A 23,110-nucleotide genomic window follows, 5' to 3' on the forward strand; every position below is an offset into this window, starting at 1 on the left:
CCGCCCCGCCTCGGGGGCCGGCGCCTCCTCGGCGTGCAGGCTGCGGCAGTTGAGGGCGTCGTCGATGGACTCGGCCAGCGACTTCACCTGCCGGGAGAAGGCGTCCTCCAGCTCCGTGATGGCGTCGGCGAAGTCGCTGGGCGGGGCCGGGGACTTGAGGACCGGCGGCTCGCCGAGGTCGCCGCACTCGGCGGGCACCAGGGCGCCCAGCTGGGCGTCGTCCTCGGTCACGGAGACCTGCTTCCCCTCGAAGTAGGAGCTGTGCACCTTCTCGGGCCCCTCGAAGGAGAACTGCATCCTCATGTTGGACAGCACGATGCGGCGCGACATGCGGTTCTCCGACATGGAGCTGCGCAGGCGCTCGAAGTTCTTGTTCATCTGGTACTGGCGGAAGGCCGTCTGGATGGTGCGGGCCGCATGGCGGGTCACGAGGCGCCCCCCATACTTCCGCTCTAGCATCTCCACCTGCGGGCGGGCGAGAAGGAAAGACGGTAAACAGGGCCCGTGCGGGCCCGCTCTGGAAGCCCAGCCCCGAGCGCCCGCGGAGGCAGCTGGGCCGGGAGGGAGAAACTCCTGGCCGGGGTCAGAGCAGGCGCTGCCCTGCTTCTCAGAACCTGTCATGGCAGTGGCTCCCCAAACTTCTGCGGCCACCGCGGTATTTGGTCCTGGTTCACCTTGCAGCTGGCTGTTTAACAAACACTTAGGACACGGCGAAGGAGGCGAAGGCAGCTCCTCCAGAGGTGGAGATCCTGGGGAGACAAAGGCCAGGGGGCGGCCAGGGGTCTCAGAAGGTTCCCCGAGGACAGGCCGCCTAGTTTCAGTCTCATTTCCTTGAAATGGCGGCCTGGGGCCCTGCCTGGTGGCACAGCGGGTTAGGAAGCAGCACTGCACGCTGGCCGCAGCCGCTTCAGTGTCAGTTTGATCCCCGCCCCGGAGGGGACCCACACGGCGCGGCAGACCTCTCCTGGCCCGCCCGCTGCTCCCCTCAGCAGGGTACTTCATCAGTCAGCCTGTTCTGCTCCCCGCTCTGTCTCCGGTGAATCCTCACCGCCCCTGCACCTCTGGCCTACACCCCGGTTCTGTATGCATAAATAAATACATCTCTTAGGGCCTCCCTGGTGGCAGGCACAATGGGTTAAGCGCAGCATTATGAAGCTAGCCTCAGCCACTCTGGCACAAGCTCAATCCCAGCCAGGGAGGGACCCACATGGCGCGGCAGACCTCTCCTGGCCCCCCCCGCTGCTCCCCTCGGCAGTGCATTTCAGTGGATCCACCTGTTCTGCTCCCCACTCTGTCTCTGGAGAATCCTCTCACCACCCCCGCACCTCTGGCCTGTACCCCAGCTCTAATATGGGGTACATATAAATCTAATAAATCTTTAATAAAATAAAATAATTTTTTTTTTTAAAGAAAGAAACGGCAGCCTGGGGCTGGGGGCTAGGTTCCAGGGGAGCCTGAGAGGATGGCTGTACTGAAAAGCAGGCTTCTGGTTCGAAGCCAGGCCCCGTCCTCCTCGGCGTCCTCCGAGCGAGCCCGGGCGGTGCAGTGCCTGGTCTGCTCGCCGCAGGAGGGGCGGCGCCTGGGCCTGCCTCGCAGGACAGCAGCGGGCACAGTGAGACAGCCGCAGGGCTCGGCCCAAGCCAGACGTGGGGACGCTGGGGCTGGACGGCCCTCACAGTGCATCCCTGCAAGGCGTTTACAGTTTGTGGGTGACCAAGTCCCCTCACTGTACCGATAGGGAAACTGAGGACCAGACAAGAGGCCGGGAGGCTGCCAGCTTCCAAGCAGGCGCTCACCCTCCACAGGTCTTCAAGCCCCTTCTCCCTGAGTCTGGAGATGGGTGTGGCTGCAGGAGGAGGGAGGCCTGGCTGAGGCCCCAGGCATGTCGGGTCCAGTGTCTCCCTGGGGTGGCATGCGGGTGTCACAAAGGCCTCTGATCAAGGACAAGCTGAAGGCCACTCCCTGCTCCTGAGGGCAAAGCACACTGTCCCCGCATCGGGGCTACTCTCGGAACACACAAAGCCCAAAATAAGGGGCCGCCTCTGAGCTCCGCCAGCCCTCGGCTCCCGGCTGCCGGCCTGGGGCCTGGGGCCTGGGGCCTCGGGAGTGAGGGCGTCTCACCCTGGGGGCCAGCTCTGCACCCTGCCTGTCCTGTCCCACCTGCCCGCGGGCTGGGCACTGCACCAAAGCCGGCGGTAAGGGAATCAGGTCCCTGCCCTCAAAACAAGTCTGTCGAGGAGGACAGACGTTCAGACACATGCAAAGTCGACAGGCCCTGAGCAAATCAAGCTGCGGCCGAATCGAGCAGCCTGGGTGTCCAAGCAGCCGTGGGCTGGGAGGTGGGTTCACGGCCTCAGGACAAAGTGCCCTCGCTTCCTGCGTGAGTGACCTCAGTTTCTGTCATCTCTGGCTCTGAGAGGCCGCCCGACTCAGGGACACGGGCGCCCCCGACGCTGAAGGCGCCAGGGCTCTGGGGCCCGGGAGAGGGCGGCAGGGCAGAGGGCAGGGGTGTGTGTGTGGATCAAAACGGCTTTTCAAAGCCCAGGCAGGGCCCACAGCCAGCCAGGGCGGGTCTGTTTTTTCTCTCGCCCTGAAGTCACTGAACCCCATCCAGAATCATGACTTCACTTCCACATCTGCAAGCAGAGTTTGTTTTCTGGGCTGTGAACAGAGCTCTGGAAACTCACGGGGCCGGTAAAGGGCCAAGGCTGAGCTGCAGAAGCCCGGCCTTCCCTCCTCTCCTACCTGCCCTGGAAGACCTCGGGCCTGGGCCCTCCTGGGGGCCTCGGAGGTGGGGGTGATACAGGCATGCTGCTCAGGGGACCACTGCTCAGCCTAGGACCCCCAGAAGGCGCGGTGGGGTGACGCTCAGCTTCCCACGCCTTTCACAAAACGGCCTCGCCATCACCACGACTTTAAGCCCTCGTGGAACAGGACACCTGCCTTCATCTGGCGAGTGCCATGAGTTCGTGCCAGTCCCTTCCCCTCATGGCCAGGGGTCTCAGCACCTCAACATTATCTCCTGCTGCCCCCTCCTACCCCTCCCTCACCCTCTGCTGAGCCTGTTCTGGCCCGGGGCCTCTGCACCTGCTGTCCCGTGTCCCGAAGGGCTTTCCCCACACTCAGTTCTGAGGCCTTTCCGCTGTCCTGTCCAAGGCGGTCCCCTCCCACTGTCCCCTGATTCCTCTGGCCTGTACTGTAATCTCTATCGTTTGCATCTCTTTCTGGAATTTCCCTTTTTATTGCTAACTTGCCTGTGGTTCCTGGTCCCCTGCACCAGCTCGAGGACTGGGCCTCCCCTGTCATTGTTGCCTTCCGACACCCAGCACAGTACCTGGCACTCAGTGGGCACCGACCAATTAGCATGGACCACGTGAGAGAGGCCCGAAGCACAGGCCTCGATGAAGTCTCAGCCTTTCTCCTTTCTATTTAAATGGTTCTGTTGATGTCTTGTACTCTGGCTGGTTTCTGATCCCCTTCGGATCTGGGTGTAACCAACTGCGGACCAGAGGCCACCCCCACCCCACCGCTGTGAGCCTGGCTGTGGGACCCAGGCCACGGCGGTCTTTGCTCCCACGGGCTGGCAGGGGCCACTTGCTCTCTGCTGGTCTCCCTGCCAGTCCCGACGCACAGGTGAGACATCGCGGAGGCAGGCAAGGCTGTCCGGAGGACTGGGCAGCAGCAACAGCAGTGAGCAGTGGGCTGTCGGAGGACTGTGTTGGGGGGCAGTCCCCTCTACCAGGGGAGCAGAACTTCCCAGAGACAACGCAGTCACACTCGATCTAGGCCTCTGCTGCGTAAGAGACACATAGGCAAACTGGGGGGCCAACAGGGCTTTGGGTGACTGGGCAGGCGGGACAGTAAGGCAACACCTGCAGCCTGGGGACAGCGGAAAGGGTCCTGGGCCTCCGGATGAGACTGCCCGGTGTCTGGGAGCCAGGGCAAAAACAGACAAGCAAGCTGGGCCCTGCAAACCTGCACACCTGCTTCCCAGGTGAGGGCCCTCTGGGGCCTGGCACTTTCCATCTGAGTTGCACATGAGAATTCTGGCTAAGGGCTGCTATGTGCCTATGGTCCCAGCCACTGGAGGTGGTGGTAACTCTGGTGAGCCCCCTGGCTGGGCCCTGGCTCGCTCTAGACACCCCAGTGTAGACCCCGCTGTGGGGCTGGGCTGAGGATCTGGGGAGGAAGTGTGACCTTCAGCGAGGTGATTCCCACGAGAACGCAGAGGGCGGGAGACCGGAGAGGTTATAATAAGCAACCTCGCCTGGCTGACTGTGATGGGCTTGGTGTTCTGTTCACAGCCTGTGCTATTTCTGGTGTAAAGTGACCGCCTCCTTTCTTCCCGGGGGCTCCCCCCACAGACTGCCCGAGGCCTGGCCTCTCCTGGGACCTGAGCGGCCACACAACACCGAGGTGTCCTGGCGCTGTGGGTGTTGAGGCTTAGCTCCCGGGCATGGAGCGTGATCCCGGTGGGGAGGGCGATGGCACTGGGCAGAGGAAGACCTGACCGAAGGCCCCTCGCTCTCAACCCCTCCACGTGTCTGGGGAGCAAGAGGCAGTGCTCGGGCAGAGGCGAAGGCCACGTTCCGAGCAAACAGGCGCCGGATCGTGCGCTGTCTGCTGGAGAGCGCAGACTCGGCCCCCCGAGAGCGGGGCCTCCCTCACCTCTGGCTGCCAGGCACAGGGCCACCTGCCCCTGTCCCGGGGCGCCACTCCCCCTACCTGCTTGTCCTGCAAGTCCGAGGAGAGCTCATAGCTCTCGGAGAGCGACCGCGAGCGCTTGATGGCCTCCTCCTCGGCCTGCTTGCGCAGGACGGAGGTCGAGTGCTGCAGCTTGGGCCGCCTCGTGCGCTGCTGCTGCCCCGGCGGCCCCGCGCGCAGCCCATAGGCGCCGAGCAACGGGGGCTCGCAGCGGTCCGGGCTCAGGCTGGAACCGGGCGCCAAGGGGCCCTGGCGGTAGGCGGAGGGGCTGTCCAGGGACGTGCCGGTCTCGCTGCTGGGGGCCTCGCCCTCGACGCTGCAGAGGAGACAGAAGGGGAGGCTTCCTGTGAGTGGAGAACCGGAACCCGGGTCTGACAGGTCAGGGGGTGGGGGTGGGGGCGGGGGGGCAGTGGCCCAGAGGACCCACACGCTTGGCCTCCCTGCTCCCCCCTTGCCCACCTAACACCCATTATCCCCACACACAAGACCCTCGCCCCACACTCCTAAAGCCCCCCTACAGGGCTCACTTGCTCTGTGGCGCACACTGCCTGACGTCGGTCTCCCAGTCAGCTCTGAGGGGGTCGTGGCGCACTGGATCATGGGTGAAACCCTGCGCCCACAAGTGGACGGCACACAACAGGTGCTCAGTAAATGCCAGTGGGCTGACTCGGGGGTCACCTTGTCTCCCTCGCTTCCACCACCTGGATTAAGCACATCACCGATGTCTGGGTTTTACTGTGCCCCTCCGCCCCACCCCCCAAAAAATCATGCACGAAACCCTAACCCCCAGCACTTCAGAAGCTGACTGTCCTTGCAGACAGGGCCTTTAAAGAGGTGACTAAGTTAAAATGGGCCCTTCGGGGAGGCCCCACCCCAGGGGAGGTGAGGACACAGGCTTGCCCAGCCGACATCTGCCCCTTGGACGAGGCCCCAGGACTGTGGGGGTGAGAGTATAAGGTGCCGGTCTGTGGGACCAGTCCCAAGGCTTGGAAACGAGTAGGACATACGCTTTCTCTGAACCTTAACACGAGTCTGCACGGGCCCTCCCTGGTGGCACAACAGGTTAGAGCGCAGCTCTGCAGGCTGGCCGCAGCCGCTTCAGTGCGAGTTCGATCCCCGGCCCAGAGCTGACTCACACGGCGCGGCAGACCTCTCCTGACCCGCCCGCTGCTCCCCCCAGCAGTGTCCTTCATCAGTCGCCCTGTTCTGCTCCCCGCTCTGTCTCTGGTGAATCCTCTCACCGCCCCGCACCTCTGGCCTGTGCCCCAGTTCTGTATGCACAAATAAATAAATCTTTAAAAAAAAAAAAAAAGAGAGAGAGTCTGCAAAGAGGAATTAACTCCCTTTTCAGAGATGCACAAACTGAGGCCTGTGAAAGAAGAGACCTGCCTGAGGCTGCACAGGAAGGCAGGCAGGTGAGTGGGATGAAGCTCACTGGCGGTGCTCCCAGAGAGATGCTCCCCTCCACCGCATGGCCGTGTCTATAGGCCAGTGCACCCCTGCTAAGCATTCCAAGTGTCATGAAGAAGAGAGTCCCCTTGGGGGGCACAGAGAGACTCATGCATTCCAAATTCACAGGCTCAGACACTGGTCTCCATCGCATGGTATTTTTCAGAGCAGGAAAGAGGGAATCAATGTATACAATGAGTTTCAAGTTCAGAACAGCTGCTGGTAGCCCCCGCCCCCCCCCCAGTCGCCTGAGGGTGTCCCAGTCCCTGTAAAATAGCACTCCATCTCTAAGGACCCTCTGATCCCAGGGCTGGGGCGAGCTCTCTGGAAATGGCCCCGTGGCGTGGAGCATGGGAACACAGGTCCCACCCAGGCTGCCGTCCTTCCTCAATGGTCTGTCCTCAGGCCCCTGGGAACGCCTTGCATTCAGCCGCCTTGGGGCCAACCGGTCCACCCCTGCCAGCTTGGTCTCCACTGTCCCCACGTGTCACAGGGCTGGCAGGACTTCGCTGCCAAGTGTGGACTGTGAATCTGTTCACTGACTTGGGGGTGGGGGCCTGCTCTGGAAAGACTCAGCAGGGGAAGAAGGCCCAGGAGCAGCAGGGCAAGGCCAGGCCGCAGGCCCAGGCAGCGGAGGCAGCATGACCTTTGGCTCCAGTTCTGCCCGGAGCCAGGGATAGGCCGCAAATCCCTGCACTGGCTTTCCAACCAGCAGTTTAAGAATAGACAGGACTTCCTCCCGCCAGCTGGCTCAGCCCCCAGGGATGTTCAGTGGTCCCCCGTGACAAAGGGGCTCCTTCCTGTCTGAGTCTGAAGTGTAACAAAGGTCCTTTCTTGGGGAAGAGCCCTGAGCTGGGAGTTAAGAGACCGGGTGACCTGGCTATCAGGGCGGGCGCCTGGACTCAGAGTCAGAGGAATGTGACCCTCAAGACACTCCCGCCACCGGCCCCCAACAGCAGCTTGCTCTGGCCTGGTGGAGAGGTGGCGCTCACACGCTCCTGTTCGAGCACAGCGACAGGGCAGAGGGCTCTGGGTGCTTCGGCGGTGGGTGAGCTGTGGCAACTACACCTGAGGGTGGGGACACCCCCAAACACCGGCAACAACGTGAACACTGTACCCCCAACCCGGCCGCTCCATGTCTCTAATGCCATCGGGGCTGCGGCCTCCTGGATCAAACCTGCAGACTCAGGTGAGCAAGTGGCTTCTGCAGCAGCCCCTCCAGGGCCATGTGGCCCCCAAGTGCTGGCCTTGCCTCCGCCCCACACCCCTGCCTGGCCTCCTGCTCTGCCTGGGGCACCCACCACACAGCTGCTCCACACACATCCCCATGCCGGAGCTGTGAGTCAGAGGTGGACAAGAAACAACACCTGCCCTTGGGTCCAGGCAGCCTGGACGCTCTTCTCGGGGCTAAAGCAGCCTCGCAACCCGGATGTGCCAGCACACAGGGCCCAAGGGGGGTTTCGTGCAGCCACCTAGGTGCCCCCCTGAAGGGGCGCACCCTTCACCTGTCCTGCTGGTCCCTAGGCAAGTCGGGCACCCTTCCTGAAGCAAGAGGGGCCTGGGCCAGGGTCAGCTAGAGGTGGACAAGCTGTCATCACGCCTGGGTGACCACGCTGGGGTGGAGGAGGCCGAGGAAAGAGGTGGGGACAGCCCTGAACGCCAGGGCTGACTCATCCTGCACCGGCTGCCAGGATGGCAGTGTGGGGGCCACCACCCGGGGGGGGGAGGGCGCCCCCTGCGATTGACCAGGAACGGAGGTGGCTGGGAGAGACAGGCCAGGATTCCTGCCAGGGCACCATCCGGACCCCAACACCCTGGGCCAGCAGGCTCCAGACATGCTTGCAAGGCTTCCCCTCAGGGCCAGGGGAGGAGAGGACAGCCACCACCGCCTCCCTTTACCACCTCAGCCCCCCAGTCCCCCCTCTGCATGGGACTCGCTGTCCCAACACACGGGGCAGATGAAAGCTTGATTAGCCAGTTCGAGTGCCTGCCCACTCTCCATCACAGGAGACACTGCCCTTGACATGTCCTTCAGGCTGATCCACAGCTGACCTCTCCTTGGCTTTTCTTCCCTGTGCCCTGCTGTTCGCGCCTCAGGCACGCTCCTGCCGGGGGCCTCTGCACGGCTGTTCTCTCTGCCAAGACCCCTCTACTCCAGCTCTCTCACGGGCCACTCACCCACTTCCTTTCGGTCGACTGCCTTCCAAGCAGGGTGCCTCACTCACCCCTGATTCAGTCACACCGCCCCCCAGCACCCCCGCATTTCTGGTCCCTTACTCCGCTCCTGCCCTCAGCGATGAGCATCTCGGCGAGCCCAGCCTTTCCCTGCCGCCTGGGATGTGAGCGCTCAGGCGGGCTCACGCGTCCTTGCTTGGCTTTGCTGATGCTCCGCAGGCCGCCTGGGCCTGGAGCAGTTTCTTCCTTCGTCCCCACCAGCGTCCTGCGGGACTCAAGCCAAACTTGCGCTCTCTGCCCCATAATCTCCAGGGTCTGGTGTCTCCCTCTGTCACCCCCCATTCACGGTGCCTGTTGACTCGCCGTAACTGCAGCTCCTTGAGCTGAGCGGGCGACCGCCCTTCCCGTGTGGCCAGCGCTGCCCCTCTACCCGAGGGGGTGGAAGTGAGTGTGTCAGGAAGGCAAGGCCATCCCTTCCCGGCGACGCGGAGGTCAGGCCCCGAGAGTCTTCTCTGAGCCCGGGCCGAAGCGCCCGCCAGCGGAGAGCGTGCTGAAGCGGAGGCGCCAGGTGGTGCGTGTGCGGCGGCACGTGGGACCGGACCTGGGACGTGGGACGTCCCACGAGCCAGCAGCCACGGCTGTCAGCCCCCGCAGACCCCGGGCCCCGGCCCGTCTCTGGCTGAGCCTCTAAAGATGTTTGCTGACGGAGGCGCCCAGGAAGCCCCTCGCCGTGTGCGGACTGGCCGCAGCGCTGGCCCGGCGTCTCCTAGGGAGCCGGAGCCCGGCGAGTAGTGTCTGCCTCGTCCCCCCCCCGCGGGCCCCGATCCGGCGAAGCAGGTCTCTGCTGTAAACGGAGGTGCATGCGTACACAGGCCTCTGGGCAGGAGTGGGGGCAGGCTGGCCCAGTCCTCCTGCCAACCACGGCTCCTGCTCCCCCCAAGCCTTGCTGTCCATGGGTGCCTGAACACCTCGCTTCTTCCCAGCCGGCGCTCGGCGTCTCACCTCCCCAAATCAGTCCCTTTGGGGCTGACAGCCTGGGTCGACCACCCAGGGCTGAGGACTCCAGGCCCCCCTTCAACCACACACAGGGATCCCCGACTTCTCAGGCGCCTGGGTCACATGCCAATCAAGGGGTGGGGTGGCACCAGTCCCAAGCCCTGCTATCCAGTTCCAGTTTAGTTTCTGGAACATTCTGTGACAGTTAGGTGATGCCGCCCAGTACCTGCCAGTAATGCTGCTGGTGCGGCAGCCAAGCCCCGTTCCAGGGAGTGACAACCGGAGACACAGGCTGTCCGCTGAGGCGCTGCTTCCAGCCACGAGACCTGGGGGTAATCTGAACACCAGTCACCAAGGGCTTGACTTAAATCAGTTACCCTAATGGAAACGTTGCCAGGATGGGGAAGACCTGGTTTGTTGGCTGTTCTTAGGAAACGCTCCCCGGGAGTTTTTGGTTCACCCTAAGTTGATTACAGCTTGATGTCACGATGCAGCTGGAGCCAGCCACTAACACGGATCAATAAAAAGCCAGAAGCACAAAGAGCCCTCTGCTCACCATAGGTGCCAGGCCATGCAGGGAGACGGTGTCTGGGAGCAGCACGGACGGTGCAGAGCCCCAGAGAGGGCCAGCGGCCCCGGGCACGGCAGGCGCCAGCTTTCACTGCCGCTGGCAGACGCGGCTAGTCGGTCGGAGACTCCCTCCCCAGGTCTTCCGAACAGCACCCCACCCCGACCCTGGCTGCCACACAAGGCGAACTGCGCCTGCCAGCCCCCAATTACAGGATGCCAGGACAAAAACTCAAGGTCTAAAGCCTCCTCCCACCCAGAGCTGGGACTCTGGCCGGAGGGGCTGCAGTCAAGCTTCTGCTAGGTCGACAAGTTGGGGGGAGGGACGAGTGACAGAACTATGGCAGATGGCATGGATCTGGAGAAGGAGCACTCTCGCTGCTTAGGCCTGCTAGAAGGTGGTGAGCTCTCTGTCACCGGAGGCGTGCAAGCTGCAGCTGGCCAGGCATCTGCAAAGGTGTGGCCCAAGGGCTGGCCAGAAGCCGCTCACGCCTCCTGACCCTGACCCCCGGCCCAGGTCTCCCACCACCCTTCATTTGCTTTTCTTGGCCGCTGAGAGGCTGCATTCAGGTTTCAGCTGAAATCCCACTTCCTACATTGAGGCCACCCCAACTTACTGCAGCCCACACCTCCACTTTCTCTTTCACCTTGCTGGTTACCCAGAGTGTGTGCCCACGCGCAGGTGCCACTGGCGCCTCCGGGACCTGCAGCCCCTGCCGGCCTGCCCTGCAGCAGAGACACAGCGGGGCCGGGAGGCCGGCCCACATGGACACTCAGGGTCCCGGCGACCCCCGCTCGCTCCTGCAGCCCGCAGGCCCCAGCCCAGTCACTGGAGAGTCATCTGCCTTTCTGCCCGCCGCCCCCCAAGTTTTCCAGCATGCCTTCCTTCACTGGAGGCTGATTTGTATTATTTTTCTGTGGGGGAAACAGTGCCCCAAGTTTCCAACTGCCCAGGACTATGGAAACCACAGAAGAGAGGACACATTCTGAAGTGCCCCCGCCGTCACCAAGTGGGGGGCTGGGTGGCAGGCTTCCTGCCAGGCTTCTGAACTGGAGTCCCAGTTCCACCCCTTACCCGCTGCGAGGCGTCAGGTAGGAGTATTTCCCTGCCTCGGTTTCCTTTCCTTGTGAAGGGGGGGCATTGAGAGCCCCGACTTTGCACAGCTGCTGCTCAACTGGGTCGGTACAGCTCAAGTCCTTAGGAGTCCTGGTCTACCTTCCAGTTGCTGGCTCGGGTTACCCTGAACAAGGGGCAGACACAGGCGGGAGGCTGGGCAGCACAGCACCCCCGCCCGCTCCGAGGACAGCACCTCCAGCTGTGGGCGAAAGGTGAGGGAGGCTGAGTCTGCAGCGGACCTGACCCAGGCCCCAGGGCCCAGACACCACATCCTGCCGCCCACTGGCGGGGAGGGGGTGGGCGGAGGGGGGGAAGCTGGGGGGAAGAGAAGGGGGCCCTCGGCCAGGCCTCTTGGGCCATGGATGTCTCTAATTATGGCCCGTGAAGTCACGAATGACTTTTCTCAAGAAAAATGTTAGTCAGTGGGGGCTCTTGGCAGAGGCACTGGGGACCGGCGAGCAGGGCCCGCCCCGCCCAGGGTCAGCCACGACAGTGATGGTCCACAGCATGAGTGGCGGGACGCGATCCGTCCTTGCTACAGCCCTAGGCAGAGGCTGAGCCCACCCCAGTCACAGGGCCGGCGCGTGGCATCTGAGCGAGGCAGGCCGCTTCGGCGCCTGGACGCCCGCGTGCCTGAGGGGTCTCACCAGTGCGCAAAGTGGGGCTTGGCAGCAACTGCTCCGCGCACCTCCAGGAGCAGGTGCCACCGCTGGGACCTGGCTCGGGGCTGGGCCTCCTGCAGGCAGACCCCGTGCTTCGTCACTGGGCCGAGAGCCCCCACGGGGGGGCGGGGGGGAATGGGGGTGCTGGGACTTGACCCCTGGGGGCCAAGGCGCGGTCTGGCTGCTCAGAGGCTGGGGATGGGCCGACGTCCAGAGCCTGGGGTCTGGGGACTGCGTGTGGTCCTGAGACAAGTAAGCTTTGGCTACATGTGGCCCGCTGTGGTCACGTCACATGGGAAATCCACCTCTCTGGGGTGGGCCGGCCCCACGCCGGAGGAAGCGGCATCTGAAAGCCTGTCTGAGGTTGAGTGTCCGTGCCGGAGCCTCCGTCCAGACTCCCGGCAGTTGGCACAGGCCAGAGCAAAGCAGCCTCCAGGCCGGTGCCTCCCCCACTCTGCTCTCAGGGTTTCTGATTCCCAAAAAGGGCATCTAGGCGGGGCAGGGGACAAGGCTCCCGCTCCACAGGCTCCTGTGGGGCTTTCTCTGGCTTGTCGCCGTGAGCCCACATCAGTGAGGCCAACCACCCAAAGCACAGAAGGGGGTGGTGTCGCTTTGCTCTCGGCCCAGACAGACGAGGGCAGGCCCGGGGAGGAGGTGAGAGTGAGGAGCTGGAGGTGGTGTCCAGCCAGAGGGCGCGGGCAGCCCGGGCAGGCAGGTCCTGGGGCCTGTTGGCAGGGGGAGGCCGCGAGGGAAGCTTCCAGGTCTCAGCTACTGGGGAAGGGCTGCTTGAGAGGGTCTTGGAAAATCAGCCTTTAGGGACCGCTGCGGCTTGGCCTGGGCCACCAGACACACCCTGGCCACTCGGCAGCCCTGCTGCAAGCTGAGCCGGTCTTGACCTTGCGTGATCCGCTGGCCGCACCGCTGCCCAGCCTGCAGACAGGACTGCGGAGCCCCGATTCGTAGCCGCCGCAGGCTGCAGAGCTCGCGGGGGGAAAGGCTGGAACGCACACTCTTCTCCCCACCCTTCCCACCCCGAGGAAAGTTCCCGAGCCCGGGGCACCTCCAAGAGCTGGCGTGGCCCCGAGGGGCAGAATGCAAGGATGCAGAGCTGGGGTGCCCACCAGGAAGGGGCTGGACAGAGCTTCCGGGAACTCGGAGGCAGTTCCAGGGGCGGCCGCCAGCCCAGGCAGCGTCTCTCTCAACGCCTAAAGCTTTGTGGCCTGGACCACGATTGGTTACTGGTTCCTGGAGGGACAGAGGCCCAGGTGGCGACAGCAGATTCTTACGGACCCCTAGGAGCTCCCCCAAGCTGCCCCTCCTGGGGAAGAGGTGGGGGCCTCCTACTGGAGGCTGGGCACGCTGGGGGTCGCCCCGAAGGGCAGGGTGAGGGTGCACGTGCCCCAGAAGGAAATGTCCTCAGGGGAGCGGGGCAGGAGGAGGTGCTCGAGCGTGCAGGCCCACCGGGCATCTGGGGGGCTAGGGTAGAAGGGGAAGTGGGGTGTAGCCACAGGCGTGGAGCCCGGTGCTCGCGGCCGTCAGAGGGCCAGGGCCGGGGACAGACACCCTGGCAGGAACTGGCAATATTTTGGGGAGGAATGAGGCACAGCCGTCACGTGACATCCGTCGAAACACCCAGCGTGACCTCTGGCTGGGTAGCTAGTGGAGCCACAGCCACCGCAAGGGAGGTGACGAGTGTCTGGGCTGTCCAGCGGCACCCTGTGATGTGACTTGCAAGAGATGACACATGGTCCCTCAATGATCTGAATACATATTTCCTAGCTATATTTGGCCTTTGTCCAGTCCCGACTCACACTCCCCGAACACTGGGCACTTCTGTGATGAGAGCGATGACGGGTCTTACGTTAAGTGTGTGAGGTGGCTCCGGGACGCCCCCAAGGGTGGGGGCGGGACTCAGAGGAGCACACAGGAGGCGAGTGCCTGGAGCCCTGCCCGAGACTTCTGGGGAGGGCAGGGGCCGGAGACGGAGCTCACGGTGATGTGACCACCATGCCCGGGGGCCAGGCCTCTGGGAGGCCTTGAAGGGCGGGATGAGCGAGCAGGACCCCGGCAGGCCCGCCGCCCGTGGCCAGGTCTGCTGCCTGACCACTGCCGCTGTCCCGCGACCAGTAAGCAAACTGCTTTTGAGTTCTGGGAACCAGTTAACTGAACTGATGTGCAGCCAGTCAGTTGGGAGCCAGTGGTCACCTGGCCTGTGGCCGGCATCTAAAGAGGAGGGTGGTGTCCAGAGCACGGGTCCTTTCCCGTGCAAATGGACACAGCCTCAGGCAGAAAGCGTCAGAATCGAGCCGAGTCCTTGGACACTCGCCGGCGGCTGGCGCTGTGCAGAACACACACCCGCGTCCCGTGGTCCAGGAGCCGCTCACACCCTCTAGGGCTCCCCAACGTGCTGTCATGAAGACACGCAGGAGCCACAAAGGAAGCAGAGAAATCCAGCACGCAGCTGCCTGCGATCTCCTCAGGTGCCCGGTGGGTCCCTCGACACAGGCTCTCTGGGGCAGCCCCCACCCCAGCCGACAGCAACCTGGCCCTCCTGCTCGGCCAATCATCAGAGCGCCCCTGTGGCAACCCCTTCCCCTTTGTCAGCGAGGCAGGCTGCTTTACCCTGGAAACAGCTGGCATCTGACCCGTGGTCTGCGCCCTCCCAGGCTACTCTGTGTGGCCCTCACCCCTTCCCTGCAGTGTGACCACAATCTCTCAGTGGGCTCTTCTGGTCTCTCAAAATGCCTCTCACTCTCCTCCACCAGATCCTTCTCCGGGATCCTAGTGAAATCTAACTCTGACCAGGTCCTCCTCCGGGACAGAGACTCAAAAGACACTGCAGGGAGCCCAGATAGCCCCTCCCCGCCCACGGGCCTCCTGGCTGTTCCTGTATCTGGGCTAGCCTGACCTCAGGACCTTTGCACATGCTGTTCCTGCTGCTGCGTCTCTTGTCCTGGACATCCACCTGGCTCATCCCTTACGTCCTTCCAGATTTCTGTTCAAAAATCACCTGAGTCTCAATGAGCTGTTCCCTGGCCTTTCTTTTTAAAAACTGCCCACCCCGAGTCCTAGTCCTCCCATACCTTTCCACACTCTATCTCTCTCTGGAGTGCCACATATACCTTATGTGTGCGTACTGACCAGCTTCCCCACAGGCTGTCAGTCCTGTGAGAGCTGGGTCTCCAGAATGCACCGGGCATCTCTGCACTTCAAAAGGCACAAAAACCTTCTGGCCAGGGCTGGCATCCTCCCCAGAGAAGGTGATGGCCAGGAAACAGATGAGATAACTTTCAGAACTGGAAGACCCCGCAGGAGGCTTGGGGCCACCTGGCCCCAAACTGGGAGATTCAGCAACCTGCCTGTGCTCAAACCCTCAAAATTCAAGAATACAAAGGGCGCATCACTCGGGTGATGTGACATGCAGGCTGTCTAGGACTTTCCGGGAACCTCACCTTCCTCTGAGGGGCAGGGAAGACGGTCAGTGGGACCCTTCAGCAAGCCGGGGACCAGACAGGGCCAATCTCAGGAGCCTGAGGTCTGAGTTGGCTAAAGCAAGAGAAAATGGCGGCTCACGGTGATGCTGCACCTGGACGCAGAGGCGGGCTCACAGCCCCACCCACGGGTCCCTGCCTGGAAGCCCAGCACCGCCTGCCAGGGAGACAGGGAGCTGCCCTGCTCTCCGAATGCCGTCCCCTCACCCCCGGGGGCAAGGGCCAGCCGAGACTGTCTTGCTGACTTCCCAGCCCTAGGCCTGCCCTGCCGAGGGGTGATAAAGCCTGCCCGCTCTGCCTCCCGGGCGGCAGCGTTATCTCCAACTGCCGGCACCCAGACCTCCAGAAGTGGCTTTTACATCCGCACAAAAATACAGGACTTGGAACAATGAACTTTCCTAAGTCCGAGGCTATATTTAGGGCTTTGCTTACTGAACCAACATCCAGCATTTCCCCTGTTGTCAGCTGATGTGGGCCAAAGGGTGCTCATCAGGGAAGATGGGCTTTCCACGGCGCCCAGGCTGGTGGGGTGCACGATCAGGGAAGATGGGCTTTCCACGGCGCCCAGGCTGGTGGGGTGCACGATCAGGGAAGATGGGCTTTCCACGGCGCCCAGGCTGGTGGGGTGCACGTGGGCGCTGCCCTCTGGTCCCCACACTCACCAGGGAGGCTGCGAGGGCCGGGCCAATGCGGGCTTCTACTGACTTCTCTGAGCTTCAGGTTGCCACCTGCACCGTGGGGGTGAGGCTGCCCCTTGGGGACACACGGTGGTCAGGGCACGGTGCCCTAAAGCCCAGCCCAGTTAGACAGGAACTATTCTGGGGGGGTCGGGGCTGTCCTGAGTTCCTGGGACAGGGCCTATCCTCATCAGCACAGCCAAGGGGGAAGAAAAAAGTCTCCTGTCCGGTCAACATGTTTTCCAAGGTCTTCTTTCCGGCCCCGGGAGGAGGTGGCTGCAGCCTCCTGGGTGCCGGCCTCCCTCCCAACATAAAGACTGTGTCTGCCTGGTGCAGGGCCAAACTGGTGCAGGAGCCGATCCGGAGGGGCGGGACCTTCCCACTGAGCTGCTGTAAGTCACCCCCATGAAAATACCCCGCAGGTCAGAGGGGCCTGGGAGCCTTCTGGAGATGTGAAGGTTTGGAGGTCGGCCCGAGAGTCTGGAATCAAATCTCCCGTATGCACACGCCTTTGGGGCTTCCACCAGAGTGGAGGGTCTTGGCTGTATGCAAATACAGTAGCTCTTTGCAGGCCTGGTGTGTGGGTGCCAGGGCAGCGTGTCCTGGAAGACTCAGCAGCATGGCAAATGTGGGGAGCAGGGTCACCCCGGCAGGAAGAAAGAAAAAGGGCAGATCACCCGCACCTCCCTGGTCTCGATCAAATCTTCGCATCTAGCCCCGCCTGACCTCACGCTCTCCAGTGCACTCTGGCTTGGGAGTCTCTCTCCACCACAACCCCGGCACTCAGTAAGAAAGAGGCTGTAGGGACCCTCGCTCAGGCCAGGAGCACAGCCTGGCCCAGAGACAGTGTCTGCCGTGAGTGAAGGCGGGGTGAAGGGCGCTGCCGGTGCCCGAGGAACCTCAGACCTCGGCGGGCACCAGCCCCGGCTCACTCATTTGCTGCACAAGCACAGCGGTGACAACAGCGGTGCCCAGTGGACAATCAGCCGAAGCCACAAACCTTCCTGCCTTGGCCCCCACGGCCGGGTCTTCTCCCCCAGACCAGATGCCTACTTCTGTTCCCTCTAGTGCCCCTGGGTGGCAGCACCCCCCTCGCAGCCTCCCCCGCCCAGCCCCTAGGGCACCTCATGGCTCCGCACCTGCTGAGGACGGGGCTCACTGCCCTCCTGTTGACAAGCACTGATGCCTGGAGGGAGACTGACTCGGCCACGCAGCCCCAACGGGGGGCCTGGGTCCTGCTGGCTTCGGAAATACAGAAAGGCGGCAGACGCGAGGGAGTCTCTCCAAGGTACAGACGTGTTCTATATCTGACCGCTGCACCCCAGGCCAGAGTCACAGGGGCATCAAATGCATCCCATCCTGAGGGATGTCCTGGCTCACCTGCCCTGGGCGGGTCTCTGCAGGTGCCCACTCCCCACAGCCCCACGTGGCCTGCAGGCGAGGCCGGCACTGGCGGGGCCTCAGACAAGAAGCAGGGGCAGACACTCTGTAGGCTGGCACACAGGCGCTTTTTCTCGGGCGGAGAGCCAGCTGGCAGAGGGAGCCAGGAGGCTCTGGGTGGGAGCAGGGACGTAGGGAAGGGTGGAGGTCCGACACAAACACCCTTCAATCAAGCCAGACCAGGGCTTCTGCGTGGCGTGGGGCTGCTGATAGTGGCATCACTATCAGTTACAGAGAGTGGCCCGCCCCGCCCCAGACAGGGCGCAGACCTCAACCACGGGGAGGACCAGGCCTCGGAGCCAGCCCCGCAGCCAAACCCAGGCTTGGCAGTCTTGCCAGAGAGGCTGTGAACTGGCCCTCTATTGTGCCCAGCACCACCAGACCCCATGCCCAGCCCCTGCTCCTCGCAGGGATACATCAGACGACACGGAATTCTCCAGGAGATGGAGGCCTCCTTTTTAGGGGTTCTCTGGGTCTCAACCAATAGTTCTGAATTGGCAGGCCCTGCACCAAATAGTATTTTTGTTTTTTAAAAACTGGAATGAATCATCAACATTTAAAAATCGGCTTCTGACTTCTCTTGAGGGTGGAAGGGAAACAGCCGAGGATCTGGCTGACTGGGCCCATATGCCCATTTGATACCAGTTAGAACAGGGTGGCAGCCACGCCCACGAGGTAGCTTATGCTCATCCGTAGCCACAGTCTCCTCCACTCGCTGCCCCTGCTCACTCCTGGTCTGCTCCTCTTCCTGCGGCACCCTCCTGCCCCATGTTGGCATCTGCATTTGACTGTGATGCTTGCAAGGGACCAAAACTCCAAGTCCCGACGCCAAGAGCTCTAGGATCAGCTGTTCCCGGGGAACCTGATTTAGGACACAACATCCCGGGGGAGGGGGCAAGAATCCCCACGGCTCTGTGCAGTGGGCGGGAAAGCCGAGCCCTCGCACGCCGGCTGTTGGGAGCGCCTCCTTCCTACAAGCCCCAGCCAAAGGACGCCGCCACACAGACCAGAACCCACAAGCAAACAGCCCTCGCAGCCCCCAAGTCCCCACTCAGAGTCACCCTCCTTTCTCAGTTCCATCCAGTTGAACATCAATTTAAAAAGCCACCTGCTGCCAGTGTTTACCCCGAAGCTGGACACGCAGGTGATGTCCTGGGGCCTGGACGCGGCTCGGCCTCCCTCGCGGACCCTCTGCCTGTCTTGGTGCAGAATGACAGCCCTGTGGTCCGCAGGTGCACAGCAGGAGAGCCCCCCCCCCCCCCCCGGGAAGCTGCAGTCTCATCTTAGCACTCCAGCCCCACTACCCAGTGGGAGGGACATTCCCAAGGAGAGCGTGAGACTCAGGGAGGCCAGGCCCCACCCTGCAAAGCCCGGTGCAAACCAGGGGCACTGTTTGCTCCCGCACAGTGATCTGCGATGAAAGGCCCGACCCACCTTGGGTCACCTTGCTGAGCTTCCTGGGGCCAGAGAGGGAGGGGCAGCAGGGCGTGTCCCCGGGCCAACCAGCCGAGTAAGCCCTGCCTGCTGGGGCCAGAAACAGCCTCTACACCTCGGGACTTCCAAAGCCCCTTTCCTTTGCCCCTTCCCATAGCTTACCCAACAAACTGTTCCCCCACCATGACCTCATCGGCAGGTAGCATCCCCTTCTCCCTTTCTGGGAGTCGGATGAACCATTTCCTTAGCCGACCCTCCGCCACACCTGCACCCAGCTAAGCCAGGGCAGTCCTTGTGGGTTCTGACGACACAAAGACACCCAGCCTTTCCCAGCTCTGTGCTCGCTTGGAAAGTCTTCAGCAGACGCGTGCGCGCGCACACACACACACACACACACACACACACACACGCCGTACGCAAGCGCTCACACACACACACACACGCCGTACGCAAGCGCTCACACACACACACACACGCAAGCGCTCACACACACACGCCGTATGCAAGCGCTTACACACACACACACCACACACACACACACAGCCGCCAAAAATCTTCTTGGCTGAGCCAAATTAAATACAGAGGCCTCTAGTTATTTCCATACGCACAAAATGGACTTAAATAAAGCAGCTCTCTGTGGCAGGCTCCAGCAGACTGGGCTGGGTCGGGCCCAGGGACGCCCCTGGAGTGCCGAGCGGGAGGCACGGGCCGGGGAGGCTGGCTCCGAACGGGAGTGTGGGCAGAGGAGAGGAGAAAGATGCCCGTTGTGCAGGCCTCCCTGCCTTGGGCCCGGCCTGTGGACCGTGGCCAGGCGTGTGGCCTTCTCGGAGCCCAGGGCAGCCTTGGCCGGCTCTCCAGCACCCTCCCTGCCTGGACTACCACCACCACAGCCCCGGGCGCCCCTTGCACTTGTCCCTCTCAGTTGCCAGAAAGCACTCTCTAAAACGCCAACCAGCCCGTCCTTTCTGGCTTAGAGCATGTCACGGTGGCACCCTCCGCTCGGGGCTCTGCCCGCCTCCTGGCCTGCTGCCTCTGCACCCCCGCACCAGGGTGCTCTGGCCTGTGGCACAGTCTGAGGGCTAGCAGCGAGTGCCCGCCGTGCCAGTGACTCACACTGTCCCCGCCAGGCCGCCGGTGCCGGAGCACAGGGCCAGAGCCCACGAGGCCCACGGCTCCTCAGCCGCACGACCCTGCGCTGGGCACACTGATGTGTCTGTCCTCAGGGCCGGCGGAGCAGTCAGAGGTGCAGGGAGAGGGGAGCCCACGCTGAGGATGGGGTGCTCTGCACGCTGCTCGTGGAACTAACTCCTCACATATTTAAGCAACTTTTGAGAACCAGACGTGTTTTTCAGAGTGGTTTTAAGTCCCCGGCAAAGTGACTGGCAGCTACAGCGATTTCCCACACATCTCCACACGTGTGCAGCCCTCCCCACGACCAACACCCCGCGCTGGGGTGCCCCCCAGGCATCACCCCCCAGGCCTACAGTTTGTAACTCTCGGTGTCACGTAGAACCGCCTCTGGAGACAGGCGCCACATCCTCATCCCACTTTTCCAGATGAAGAAACTGAGGCTCTAGGCCGCCAGCCCAGGGGCCGAGCAGCTCCACTCCCTCCACACCCCTCCCCTGGCGCGTTCTTCCCTGTGCGTGAACGTCTGCCTGCCCTGCCTGCCTACCTCCTGCCGAGTCCGGGCCTGTGGCACAGGAACTGCCGGGATCCACAGCACCCACGCACCCATGACTGGCCCCCTCTGGGTGCAGCACCCAGAACAGGCACGCACGAGGGGCACACAGAGGCTCTGGGTGGGGGCTGTTGCCCCCTCAACTGCCTGCAACCACAGCAGTGGCACACGGAGCCCTTCCCTGGAGACTGCCACTCGGTCGGCAGGAGCTGTGTGTCTTCAGGTAAGTGGCTTGGCCTCTCTGTGCCTCAGTTTCTTAGCCATAAAATGGACCGTCCATCTCACAGGCAAATGCTGAGGCATGCACAAGTCACAGGCTGGGGCCTGTCACCCAGGACATGCTCAGGGTGGCTATTATTATCACAATACAGGATTGTGTTACTTTCCTAAATCATATGGGCGCCAGGGGGACTCAGAGGGTAGCCATGTGGGGGTGAGCAGCGTGGGGGAGGCCTTAGGGGGCGACTTTGGCTCAGGAACAGGTGTCAGACCACAGGACCGACACCAGCATCTGCGCGTTTGAGGACAGGGTGAGTGGGCTGGTGGTCACCGCAGAGCTGGCTGGCCCCCTGCTTTTCACCAACTTAGCCGAGGCCCTCTGTGGGCCAAGCTCTGGGCTAGAAGCTAGGGGTAGAAATAATCATACACAAATCCCGGAATGATGTCGTTTTCTTCAACATGGCTTCACTACAACACTAATAAGAGAAAAAATAATCCTGGCCAACGTTGAAAAAGTTGACGTCACTTGAGAACCTGCTTTTTTGTTAATGCCATTTTGCTTCAAGTCTTCGTTTCCAGAAGCCCTGGGGATGGTACGGCTTACTGTGTTCATGGCAGTGGCAGCAGCTGCAGCTGACAGAGCACCCACCGTGCGCCAGGCTCCGAGTGCAGCTTTGGGCAGCCAGGACTGAGCCAGTCAGTGGTGGGCTGGGGGGGTGGGGGGAGGCGAGGCTGACCCCAGCATTCGGGGTGGAGTCTGACTGGATGAAGGTGGAGAAAGAGATGCGGCTGGGGCAGGCGGCAGGGAGGCAGGTTAGAAGCTGCAGGGTGGAAAGGACTGTCAGGGCCGGGCGAGGAGGCGCTGGCCACAGCACTGGCAAGGGCGCAGTGGAGGGGGGAGGCCCAGCCCGGCCTCCGCGAGGGAAGATGGGGCAGCGGGTCGGCTGCGCGGAAGCCGAGCAAGGCGGGCAGCTGCAGTGTAGGCGGGGAGGCAGGGTCCCGTGCCCGCTCCCCTGCCCGGCCGGGGCACAGGAGGGCCCTGGTGTCGCTCAGCAGGTGGCCCCCCCCCCCCGATGGGGAGGAGGCCAGGAGCCGCCCCAGGAAAGCCCTGTCTGATGGGGCACCCAGAGGAGGCCCCGACCAGAGCCAGGTCCCGGTGGGGGTCTCCCCGAGGGGGGCTGGCGTCGCCTGGCCTTTTAGGCCGAGAAGCCAGCTGGTCTCAGGGACCCACCTAGTGAGCTGATGCCACCGTGGCCAGCAGTGAGGCTGACCACAGGTCAGGCCCTCGACCTGAAGCCAGCAAAATGCCTGGGATTTGCTTCCAGATAGCCTGGGGGCAGTGAAATACAACCACCCGTGGGACCACGATATATTCTCTCTTCTGCGTGTGTTTGAAATGTTTCTGTAAGAAAATGCTCAAGATTTTCTGGTGGCTCAACGGGTTAAGGCACAGCGCTGTGAAGCGGTCCACAGCCACAGAGGCGTGAGATCGATGCCCAGCCAGGGAGTTGACCCTCAGGCGCAGCAGACCTTTCCTGTCCCCCTCACCAGTGGACTCCAGTGGATCTGCCTGTTCTGCTCCCCACCCTGTCTCTGGTGAATCCTCTCACCCCGCCCTGCACCCCAGTTCTTGTATGCATAAATAAATAAATCTGGAAGAAAAATAAAAAAAAAAAACAGAAAAAGCTAAGCATCTGGTGTCCACCTCAAGGCCTGTTATCTTCCTGGGCCATTTTGTTATTTTTACTGAACGGAAAAAAAAAGACCCACAAAACCTCAAACCTGCACATTCAAATTATGGCTCTGCCAGGCCAGGCTGGGGTGGGGGGAGAACTCACGTACCCGCCTTGCGGCGGAGGAAAGAGCTGCTTCCCGCGGGCTTCCTGCCCAAGCCCCGGCACGAGGCTAATGGCCCTTCAGGGCCCTGTCCGGGGCCTGTGTGGAAATAACGGGACCAACAACTGCAGCGGCCGCCGACTCGGGAGGGCCCCGGAGCAGCGGGCGCTTACTGAACACCCACCGCCACCCGGGGGCTCCGCCCTCCTCTCCCACGGCGTCGAGCAGAGGGCAGTCTGGACACTGTCTGGGAGGACCCCCGCGGGGGCTGGACTCTCGTGCCCGAGGCCCAAGGCCGCTGCGTCTGCACTGCAAGGCGGCCACGAGCCTCTGCGCCTTGGCTGTGGATGCTCGGGGGGCCGCGCTGAAATTCGGGTGGGGTCCTGCGGGCTCCTGCGTCCCCCACCCCTCCGCCTTCTGCCCCTTCTTCCCTCCTCCATTCTAAAATGCCCAGACCCCCCGAAACAGCACAGAGGAGGGAAAGATGCCATTGCCCAGAAAACCACGCCTGGATTCTGCAGCTCCGGATCTCCTTATTTTCATTTCTCACTGCAGTTTCCTTACCTGAGAGACGGGAATGAGACCTGCATGATACAGCTGCTCCACAGGGCCCCAGGGTGGGTCACATAAGACAAATATGCAGAGAATTCAAAGCCACCCAA

The 23,110-nt window shown here is 62.6% G+C and overlaps 1 protein-coding gene across 1 annotated transcript in view; it reads right to left on the bottom strand.

Moving 5' to 3' along the window:
• Positions 1-23,110, bottom strand: part of IQSEC1 (IQ motif and Sec7 domain 1) — a 105,102-nt gene that overhangs the window by 28,589 nt on the left and 53,403 nt on the right. Inside the window, exons 2-3 of the mRNA XM_004692210.2 lie at positions 4,726-5,020; positions 5-465 (exon numbers count right to left, since the gene is read on the bottom strand). Of these exons, the coding sequence (XP_004692267.2) occupies positions 5-465; positions 4,726-5,020 (756 nt within the window). The remainder of the gene's footprint in view (positions 1-4; positions 466-4,725; positions 5,021-23,110) is intronic.

The sequence above is a fragment of the Condylura cristata genome, unplaced genomic scaffold (genome assembly GCF_000260355.1).
Source record: "Condylura cristata isolate star-nosed mole 26May11 unplaced genomic scaffold, ConCri1.0 scaffold00033, whole genome shotgun sequence".
In the NCBI taxonomy this organism is placed as follows: domain Eukaryota; kingdom Metazoa; phylum Chordata; class Mammalia; order Eulipotyphla; family Talpidae; genus Condylura; species Condylura cristata.